Source organism: Achroia grisella, unplaced genomic scaffold, assembly GCF_030625045.1.
Source record: "Achroia grisella isolate CSIRO2021 unplaced genomic scaffold, CSIRO_AGI_Agris_v1 utg511, whole genome shotgun sequence".
NCBI classification, from domain to species: Eukaryota; Metazoa; Arthropoda; class Insecta; order Lepidoptera; family Pyralidae; genus Achroia; species Achroia grisella.
In genome coordinates this window covers 4,308,705-4,319,627 of record NW_026712905.1, presented here as the reverse complement: position 1 = coordinate 4,319,627, position 10,923 = coordinate 4,308,705, and the positions used below count along the sequence as shown (strand labels likewise).

The following is a 10,923-nucleotide window of genomic DNA, read 5'->3' as shown; positions in this document are numbered from 1 at the left end:
ACAGTTCGTGGCCTAGCAGTTTAACAGACCGCCTTATTTCAGATAGTGGAGAATTCGATTCCTCAGACGATGGAAACATTTGTATTCATGAGTATGATTATTGGTTTGCTCGGTTTGGGTGTTTTCTATATATTTAAGTATTCCTATCAGTAGCTTAATTAATACCCATAACACAAGCTCTGTTTAACTTGGGACTAGATGGCGCTGTTTGGATATTACACGGTTATTATTATGCTTTCTAATATTAGAAATGACCCAAGAGGTAATATGATATTACCTCTTAGGACATTAACAGCTCATCCAATCGTGTAGAAATTTGGCATATACGTAGGATGTGGGTATTTTCTGCGATCTGATTTGACTGCGAAAATATATCCCGATCATATGTCAGCAAGAATTGAAACTAGTATATTTAAACTTGTACTTTTTATATAACAAAACTACAATAGGTGTGTGAGAATGGTTGCAGCGGGAACGCTACGTGAGCACGTGCGGCGGCAACTGCGGTCGGCCTTCGAGTTTGCTGTAATCTAGGTGGAATTCTTTCGCCACCTGCGGACAAATAAATAATGAGTTGGTGATTAATATTATACAAAAGTCACTTAATATTGTAACAGGTAAATGAGTCTGCTAATAGCTGCTTTTACACGACACGTGCTTTCACGAGCGCTCAAAAGCACAGTGCGCGTGTGTTTTTTTTTTATCTATTTTTTGTGTTCACTCATATCCTTGTAAATACACGGAATGGAGGAACAGATTCGCGCGTGAATAAAGCTTAAATAAGAATAAGCTTCCGTGTGAAGGCAGCTTATCTATATTTAGTATTATCCCCTACATCCAATATGCAATTATATGACTATGATTGAAATTTCCAATCAAAAGGTTGGCCCACAAACATACCTTTTAATTTTATACTATCAGTTGTGACTTTACCTTGGCTATACTTTTCAAAATTTGCAATAACAGTTGCTTTATTTGAGTATAAGTCAACAACACTATGAGAAATATTTCTAACAGGTTGATAGATAATATGACTATTTGTATATAACTGCGAGTGTAAAGGACTTGTGGTTAACCAAAGTAAGAGAATTCTAATCTGGCCAACATCACATATAGATGCATGTGCGACTTATATACATACTGACTCTAAAAAAATATCTAATATTATCTAATAATAAAGTAATCTGAGAAACTTGAATGGGAAATTTGAACAACAAATATTGCATTGATTTGTTTGTTAATTTTCTGTAGTTAATTTATTTTATTGGAAGACAGATGAAGACCAGCTGTGATCATTCGATCTATCACTGGTGACTCGCAAACATACACTGTTAGTGCAGGCGTAAGCATAAATCCGATTAATAATGTTTGACTGTCCAAACTGGTATAGCAGTGTGGAATGGATGTATATTAATTTTTGTATTACCTTGCGCCAATTATGCGCGTCAAAGAAGTAGTAGGTGCCGCGCTCGTAGGTGGACGTTTTCTCCACCATTGGCATACCGGGCGCTTGAGAGATCCACACCTTCTCCTCCATGTGATACCGCCACTCGCGGTTATATCTGAAACCAGAATTACATATTCCCTTAAATTGTTTACAACACTTATTTAGATACCATATCAAGATTGTTGATAAATATAGCATAGAAAGTTAGTTACTTTGAAGTACAAAACTGCCAATAGAATTAATGACTATATATAAATATTTTTGTTGATAATATTACAAGTATGCAATGTTTTTTATTATTTTTCCTTTCCTTGTATAGATGGAATGTGCTTGTTCCGTCAATCGGCCCTTACTATATTCTGCAGAAATGAATAGGAGTGGCAAAATACTCTGAATTCTACTATATTACCAAACTGATTAAAAAATATATACATATAAACTTTCCATCACCAGCTTAACTTTTTTTATTTACGTTTTTATTAGGTTGACATCCACTGGAACTTTGATATATTTATATAGAATATTATATCAAAAAAAATACAACAAGTGCATGCACCCCTGAGAGGCTAGGACGGATCGGTATCAATTGTGTATAGAATAAAACAGAATACTCACAATTCGGCTGCAGCAGCAATTTGTAATACGTCGCCCACAAAACAGTAGAACAAATAAAATAATAGATCTTCTTTATATCGATTTAGTCGTAGTGGTGCCAACTTTTCTCTAATAGAACCATTTATCAGGTACTCGGGAGGCACATGGTAGTCCAAGTCTTGTGGTCTGTTGTAACAAAAAGCAATATTGCAATACTATGTATACAATAACTTTATTGGTAGGACAGTTTTTCATTCAAACTCATTCATATATCTCGTATTTTTGTTGTGTATATAAATGAATGGTGCAACTGCCTGCGCTAACGGTACATGCTGGCAGGACATTAGTGAAGGATAAAACAGGTCAGTTAGCCCATATTAGCGAATTTTACAGAAATTAACCACAGTAGTTTTCAAGGGGACCACATGAAGGTTGTTATGACAAGATGTATCGCTAGCAATAAGGCCACTATTGCCTATTACTAACTACCCTTTGTATATAAAGATAATTTATTATTGTATTTTGTAACAGTATAATATTTTATTGTGATTTCAACATTCTTTAGTATTCATTTATTATTCCTATTATAGGTAAAATATAAGAGATTACCTAATCGGTCGAAATAAAGTAAACTAAAAACCCAGTGGATACAAATCATTAAATTAATTACTTTAGCCATTATTTTAATGTCATATCTAACAAAAACTAATATTAAATGTGCTGCCAGTTTTCTGGGTTGAACGGCGATATATGACAATAAAGTTCTATTATTGAGTTAGATATGACGTGAAGCTAATAGTTACATAAGTTTAACAACAACTACTACCTACCCTCAGGACCGTTGTTCCAGATGGGATAGTAACACATTCAGAATTCGACTCCTGACGTCCTACTTTGGTCGCCGAACAGCCAACACTAGGCCAAGCTACATCCGAACTTATTTAAAGTTCTATGATACATTGTTCAGAGGCAAAACACGTGTCACAATATGGGTATAGACTAAATAAAAGTCGAAATTTGATCACCAATAGGTCAGGTTTTCGCACTGAATATCTATGGTCTCACGCATGCTAAAGGTAGCAGAATTTCAGGAAATACGATAAATCAATGAAGTAATATAAATATTTACCTGCAGGGTGTATCCGCCCATGGTCCGGCGAACGTGAGATATAAATTATCCGGTGAATTTAAATTCAGTCCTAATGCCGTTAGATCCTGACCTAGCGCCAACGACACTAAACTGGGATCCGACTCGGCTGCCCGTATAAACGTCAACAGTCCTACAATACCAAACTGATTTGGTATCATCGTCTCTGGTATGTTCGTTACTGTACCTAAAAACAAGACAATATTACAATTGTTGTTTTTAAAACCCAATGTACTATTATGCTACTAATAATTAATTAATAAAAACTTATTTTTAATAATAATAATTATAACAACACAGTGCCATAAATCATAACATAGTACAAAGCAGGGCTTATGGTATGGGTAGTAGGTATAGTACACCTAAAAAATACTTTTCTTATATAAATGCATACATAATACACGTATAAAACACCCAGAGTATTACAAGTAATCATACTGAAGGATACAAATATGTATATTGTGCGAGAACTTTCGAAAGTATTTTAACGTATGGAAAGTCTTGCAAAGATTAACCACTCGGTGGAAGGAGGGCTATGAGTGGGTTTTTTACCGATTTAAAACCACACGGTATACCTCCGGTCTACCATTGGCGAAGACATGGGGTCACGTTAGCAATCTACCGCGTCTCAAGTGGAACAACAAGGCCCTAATAATGCGATGCTACTTGGTCACAGATTTCTAATGTCATCCAGATGCTTCAACATGTGTACAGTTTATTATGTACACAATTATAATGGACAATATATATATATATATATATCAACAACAAAGACCTCGTTGTCACAGGCAATAAAGCTTTATCAATGAGTGTACCTTATCATTAAAGGACATATAACTAAATGTAATTAGCATGTACGAAATAGTTCATACATAAAATATGAAATTACGCGTTTTTATGCTATATAGCTAATTAGGTTAAAAAATAAGACTGTGAGAAGTGAACTGGGATTTTCGTTTTGCGATTCAACTTTAGTCAGTAGTAATTACTTATTCAAAAGACAGAAATAGTATTTAATGAAAACGTGAATGCAATCCTCTAACAGAAGAATAAGGGTGCCATGTAACTATCAGAAGAGTAACAATAATGCAATAGGAATTCTAACTTCGTAAATAGGTCTGCATAGATCTTTTACACACAGCATATTTTATCCCATCGCTGAGTCACTAAACAAATTTCATTGAAATCCGCATAATATTGACGTAAAATGGTTGTTCTTTGTAATAAAATAAACTCATTGATTCATTCATAAATCTGAATGGCTTATTATTACGTAGTTACATCATAGAAACAAATTACTATTATAAAATTAAATATTATTAACAGTTTCTACATTTTCAATACACACCATATAATTCCGTATGTGCTCCTTGACTGACAACTTTTGGGGAGAAAAAGCAAAGATCAGATATACGTTTACATTAATGATAATTATGCATGCATTTAAATGCATACAGGTTCTGTTTTATGAAAACCAAAACATACTTTACATAAACACATTATATATTTAGCATAGGAATTTGCAATTACATATTACTTAATACATTAAAAAGATAAATTATTTTATTTTTCAAACCAAATTATTGAGAATAATATATGATATATTATCATTCATTGTTTTTATAGATATGTTCTGAAAAGATCTCATTGGACCGGATTGACCACTTTTTATTACCTCACAAATAAACATGTTTATAATGATTTAAGGCATTACACTGAATCAATTTTTTATGTAAACTACAACTATTAAATGACTAAACAGATATAAACAACTCGCAAATCGGTTGTTTACAATAATTTAAATCATTAAAAACAGGCACCCAATACACTACCATAACATCGTTTTAAGATTACGATAAATGTTAATAACTTCAAATATACTATTGACTATAGCTTCACCTATCTATACATATACAAAATTCTTGTATCACAGTGTTACTTGCCACTAACTACTGCTTGCTGCTTACTAGTGTACTTCTCCGAAACGGCTTAACCGATTTTGATAAAATTTTACATGTATACTCGGTAAGTTTGAAAATAAATTGTTATCTATTATTTATGTACCTAAGTGATAAGGGTAATGATTTATGTGCCTAATAAAATATTATTTTTATTTTTTGGACGTACAAAATATTTAGTCATATTTCTTTATAATGTGGTATGTAAAAATACATACGCTCCTATATTTTAACTGTTCTACAACCAACCCCTATATTTTATTAGCGATATTATAATAAAGTTTGCCATATCAACCAGTATAAAGTCGAGCATGGAAACTTTTTGAAATTTGTTTCTATAGTATATAATAAAAATCAATACTCACCATCAGGCGAGGTCTGTATCCCTTTTCTGGGTTTGTCCGTATTGTGGTTGGTGTAGTCTGCGGCGAGGGCGGCGTGTGAGGGGTGAGCGTGAGAGGCCGCGGGGGGCCCGGGCTGCGGCGCGGACACGCCCGCGGCCGCCACCGCCGCCGCCACCACCGAGCCCGCGCCCACGCCCGCCCCCGCCCCCGGCCCCGCGCCCGCGCCCGCGCCCGCTCCCGCGCCCGCCGCACTCGCGCCCGTCGTCGACGTGCCGGGTAGCGCCGGGAAGTCTTCTGACGACATCGTAAATTCCGACTGCTCGGATGTTGGCTGCTTCACCATACCCACTACAAAGAGCACACCAACATCGTCACTAATTGAATTTAGGCCAATTGCAAAGAGTATATTCAGCATTAGCTCCTGTTCCGAGATTCAATAGTCGCTACTTTATTCTACTATTGATTTATTCTTTCGTTTAAATTAATCAGTCAGTAGAGCGCGAACAGTATACACAATATAAGTGTTATATTTAGTTTTTAAGCAACCCCGGTTTCTATGTTAAAGTTGTCATTTCATTTAGTAGCCCTATACTTTCTAAATGAAATGGCAACTTCTTGTCGTATGCCTATACGACAATCAAACAACACAATTAACAATAGGGTTAATTTGGATTATGAATCACTAAAACAAATAATTATTAGGTAAAATGTATGCTATGTAGCATTATTTTCACCGAATAATTAACGACATAGTAACGTATTTATCTACAAATTTTACACAGAACTATCTAGACGCTATAAACAAAAACATATGCGTAATATATAAATTCGATAAATATCAGCTGATATCACAGATTAGTATGTGTATATAAATACACGCCCCTATGGCACAGACAGAGAATTTACTTACATTAAACATATTCGATATGATAATAAGATATGATATTGATTCCAGACTGTGTAAACAACATTAAATATGCATGCAAAATATTGATAATGATGTTAATTTTGTATCGTTATACAGACCAAATGAAAGGTTTGCATTTTTTTAGAAATTCAATCCCGAAAATATATGGACTGCCCGTATATATTTCATTAATATTACAGCATTTTTCAAATCGAAGTCATATTCTGAATAAATATAAAATATTTGTCAAATACTTCAAAGGACACTTAATACTGTTGTCGAATACACTAATCTCATCACCTTCATGTACATATACAACTTGAATTCTTCTCACAAGAGTGGTATGAACTCTGTTTTCCGCATTTAGCCTCACATTTGGTTTGTTGTGCGTATCACAAGAGTAGGAAGAATAATTTATTATTATTATGTACCCTGTGGTAACACTAATAAATAAAAGTCCTATCGACTCCAAAAAAATTTATCGAAATTTTTCAGTTTTGGCAAATATGAGAGTGAACGTAAATATAAAGTTTTGTAAATTATCCCGAATTGAGAATCATGTCCTATTGTGTAATTGGAAGATAAAAGAGCTAATAAAAACTACATTATTTGATTCACTACCTGGACATGCAAAGCGATCAAAATAAGAATGTACGTGTTTAAAATCAAGTCACTTGAGGCATTGTTTAGATTAAATTACAAGAAAAACTACTTAGGTGAAAGCACCTTTATAATTGGTTATATTTTTCTGAGAAGAAACCTTTCCTTATTTTAATTGCTTATATCAAATATTGTAATGTATGAATTTTGGTACCGTAAGGTTTAGAGCCAGGGGGAGGCGGCGCTGCGGCCGGCGCTTGGTCCCCGGCCCCGCGCGCCGTCAGCGATGGAAACTCGCTTAGATCTAATAGTGGTGGCGTTGATGTGTCCCCGCCTTCGCCGAACACAGAATGGTAATTGCTGCCGGCGTTAAACCGAGACAGGTTACCCATACTCGACTGTTGATTAAAAACATACATTTTATCATTATTAAATAATATTAATTTACTAAAAATGTGGACAATGCATGAAAAGTAGTCAACATGTATACTTTCTACAAATTTATCATCATAATTCAGTCAATAATAATGAACCTTACATGAAATTTCTATGCAGAAGGTACTCTTCGCATATTAATACAAAGATTATACAACTTTACTTAAAATAATTATTAATGATGAATGAATAGTTCTAAAAATTTATTCCAATAGTATTAGACCATGACATGTTACACACAATGCATTACAACAACAAAATTCAACAAAGGAAGTAGGTTACATATATATACTTGTTAGACAATTGCTAAATTCTAAGCTAGAATAATGACTGGCATATATTAATATAATTTTGAGGTTGAAAAATTAACACATCACAACATAATTGAAATTTTAAATACTTGAAGAATGGTAACATATCAGAACAGAATAAGTGCCATGCCATTACTGCAAAATATGAGCTTAATAGTTGTTAACTACAATGTTATCAAACTTTCATCCTGTTCTAAATTATTTTCTGCTATAAAACATAGTTTATGTCCATCCACATGATGCAATTTTTCTTCATATCCAATTTAATTAAGAAGGCGAGGATGTTTAGTAATGAAAAGGTAATAAACAGACAGACAGACATACTATCACTTTTGTAATACTAGTATGGAATAAAAGAACAGTCCTCACAATGGAATTAGAGTTGGGTTGCTGTGACAGTGTCGTCGGCATGGGTACCCTCCTGTCCGCGAACGCTCGCTGGCCGAAAAGGGTTGTTCTTGAGGCCATAGCAGCGGGGGCGCCACCTGGCATCGCCGTGGACCCCCGTCCAGGCGACAGGGCGCCCCCAAACGTCGGCGTCACATGTCCTGAGACTCCTCCGACTAGCCCAGAGCTTACGCGACCGCCCACCCCGCTGCTCGCTAGGCTTCTAGGCGCTTGCTGGAAATTCAAGTTTGCCATAACCTGGAAAATATATTATTTTACACTAAGTATTTATAAACACCAGAATGAAATATTGTTTTTATTGAGGTATTTGAACTATAACAATGTGTTTAGATCTATATCAATGTTCGATCAACATTTGAGTATTGTTAGGTGCTATGGTTTATATCTCTTCAGGATAATGTGTGTACTTTCCAAAGAAGATATTTTGTTTATGCATTAGTGGACTACAACTACATAGGATGCATAGTGGCATCAAATTTTATCAATTTGTTAATGAAATTAGTAGCATCATATTGTTTATTGTACCTGTTTTCATCACTCCACAATTCCTCTTAGACATTCAAAAGTTGCCTGAAAGTAATCCCTCTTTTGGAATAAGTCTGCCTTTGTATGCATATATTTTATAAATTAAAGGTGTTCTTTTATATAGTTTATATATAAGTATTACAAACAAACATTTTAATATACACATATTTATGGCAGTTTTATTAATGTATCTTATTTATTTATTTACTTTCTAATTCATTTGTTAACTCTAGTTCCAGTCATTTCATTACAATTTTGAATTTATAGTAATTGTAGAAATTACAAATTGTATTAATTACCATTTATATTAACAAAATTGGTTTATGTCATAATAAATGGTATTATGATAGACTAGAGATAAATGTCATATGAAAAATGCGATAAAGTATTGCAGTTTTATTAATAAATAGTAAATAGACAAATTAGTTTTTTTTTTTTAAAGTGAATAAATAATAAATATGTATTGAAAATGCCACAATTTGTCCTATGTCTGTTTCTACCTATATTCTCATAGTACTTGTCTAGTAATAATAATAATAATAATAAAACACCAGCAATGTTCAAACTTCAAAAATGTTCACTTTGGTAATGTAAATTTTAATCCATGTAGATTTATAGCAAAGCCATGATAATATTTTTTCTGCCTACCCACTGTTTGCAATATAATTATTTACTTGATTAGCATAGAAGTTCTACCTCTATTTATTTGTAATAATACTAATTATACACTAAATTATTACAGCTACAAACCTTTAACTACTTATAACTTGAATATTTATTATATCACATGATTGTAATTGTAACTACATATAAAATATTCATTGTATTTATTCTAGTAAAACTAGTAAAATAAAAATATTAATAACTTGAAACCTTTCAAATAATAATTTAATAGAATACCATCTAATCTAAATTACTTAAATTCCAAATAGGCATTATTTACAAATCTGGATAAGATGCTTTCCGAGTACTAACATTTCAAATAGCCAAACAATATATTTGTCCACTTTCACAACTTCAAATTTTATATTTAACAATTCTTCACTTTGTTGGTTGTACATGAGTATTTCACATTCAGTGCAGTAGGTCATGTACTCATACAATAAACAACTCCTGTTAGATAAATTTAAGGTCATATACATGTTACTGTTAAGGAAAAAAAACTATGTGTAAAGAATAATTACAGATATGAAAATACAGTAAGACTGTACTACACTACTGTTATATAGATATATGACTTTTAAATCAACACATCAAATAATAATAAGTTTAAAATTTCTTAACCTATAATAAGCACGTAACCTAAAGGTGAATCATTAAATCAATGAAAAAAACTTTATTACATTATAAAAACAACAGTGTAGCCTCATTTAGACACAATGAAAAGATTACAGAATAAAAGCTAGCATACGATATCAGTGAAACGTTCTAAAAGACAACTGTTTGTTGATAAAATCAGGTTACCGTGCATTCTAATATACACAATTAAACGAGTGTATAAACCACGTATTAATTAGGGGAATTAGATACTAATATAAACAAAATAAACAGATAAAGCAATAATAAAGATCATTATTTTGTGATGATTATTCGTTGGCTGTCAAACAATGGCGACTGCTTGTAAATTCACTAGCTTCTGAATAAAATACTCAACATTTACCTATTGTGTCGACGTCTATCCTTAATCCACTATTTCAAGACACGTATGGATGGTTCATAATAGAATATTATCTGAAGAAACAAACAAATTCACTGCAATGAAATAAACAAAAGTTTGTTGACTGTTCAATTTAGAAAACGATTATTAAGTGTCCAAAAATTTATACACGAAATAAAAATAAAGGTAAATCTGTCTCTGTCATTAAACACTGCTATAAAACATTGAAGACTTTATACATCTTTACGTCACATATAAATATTTTATTAATTTCACTCAGTTTTCTCGAACGCCACATTACCCTAAACAACTGGCGGCCATATTGTTAAAAACGGAAACATAGGTATCAAGATATATCAGTTATGATACTAATTATACCACTTGTCTTTATAAACATCAAAAGACAGATTATAAAGTCATATATTTTCTATGTTTATATTGTATTAAAATTGTAGATATTTGTTAATTTAATGAAGGAAAAACATTGTTCGGTTGCTCGATTGATTATAAATAATATTAAGTAATTAATGTCAAAAATAAATAAATTACCATTAACGAAAGTATTTTTTATTTTGTTTCTTTACCAAGGT

The 10,923-nt window shown here is 32.8% G+C and overlaps 1 protein-coding gene across 3 annotated transcripts; it reads right to left on the bottom strand.

Moving 5' to 3' along the window:
- Window positions 1-417: 417 nt before the first annotated feature.
- On the bottom strand, window positions 418-10,750 carry LOC131846518 (CCR4-NOT transcription complex subunit 2). Of its 3 annotated transcripts, XM_059195843.1 has the most exons (10): window positions 10,337-10,750; window positions 9,652-9,789; window positions 8,113-8,388; window positions 7,212-7,395; window positions 5,512-5,838; window positions 4,537-4,569; window positions 3,171-3,375; window positions 2,063-2,227; window positions 1,427-1,562; window positions 418-552 (listed from the first exon to the last, which is right to left on the bottom strand). In XM_059195843.1, exons 3-10 carry the CDS (start codon window positions 8,383-8,385, stop codon window positions 478-480), a joined length of 1,398 nt encoding a protein of 465 aa, XP_059051826.1. In that variant the 5' UTR covers window positions 8,386-8,388; window positions 9,652-9,789; window positions 10,337-10,750; the 3' UTR covers window positions 418-477. The 3 variants fall into 3 exon arrangements, with proteins under 3 accessions (XP_059051826.1, XP_059051825.1, XP_059051827.1); XM_059195842.1 differs by lacking the exon at window positions 9,652-9,789 and having other exon boundaries at window positions 10,337-10,748; XM_059195844.1 differs by lacking the exons at window positions 9,652-9,789; window positions 10,337-10,750 and adding an exon at window positions 8,677-8,727.
- Between the last annotated feature and the right edge of the window lie 173 nt (window positions 10,751-10,923).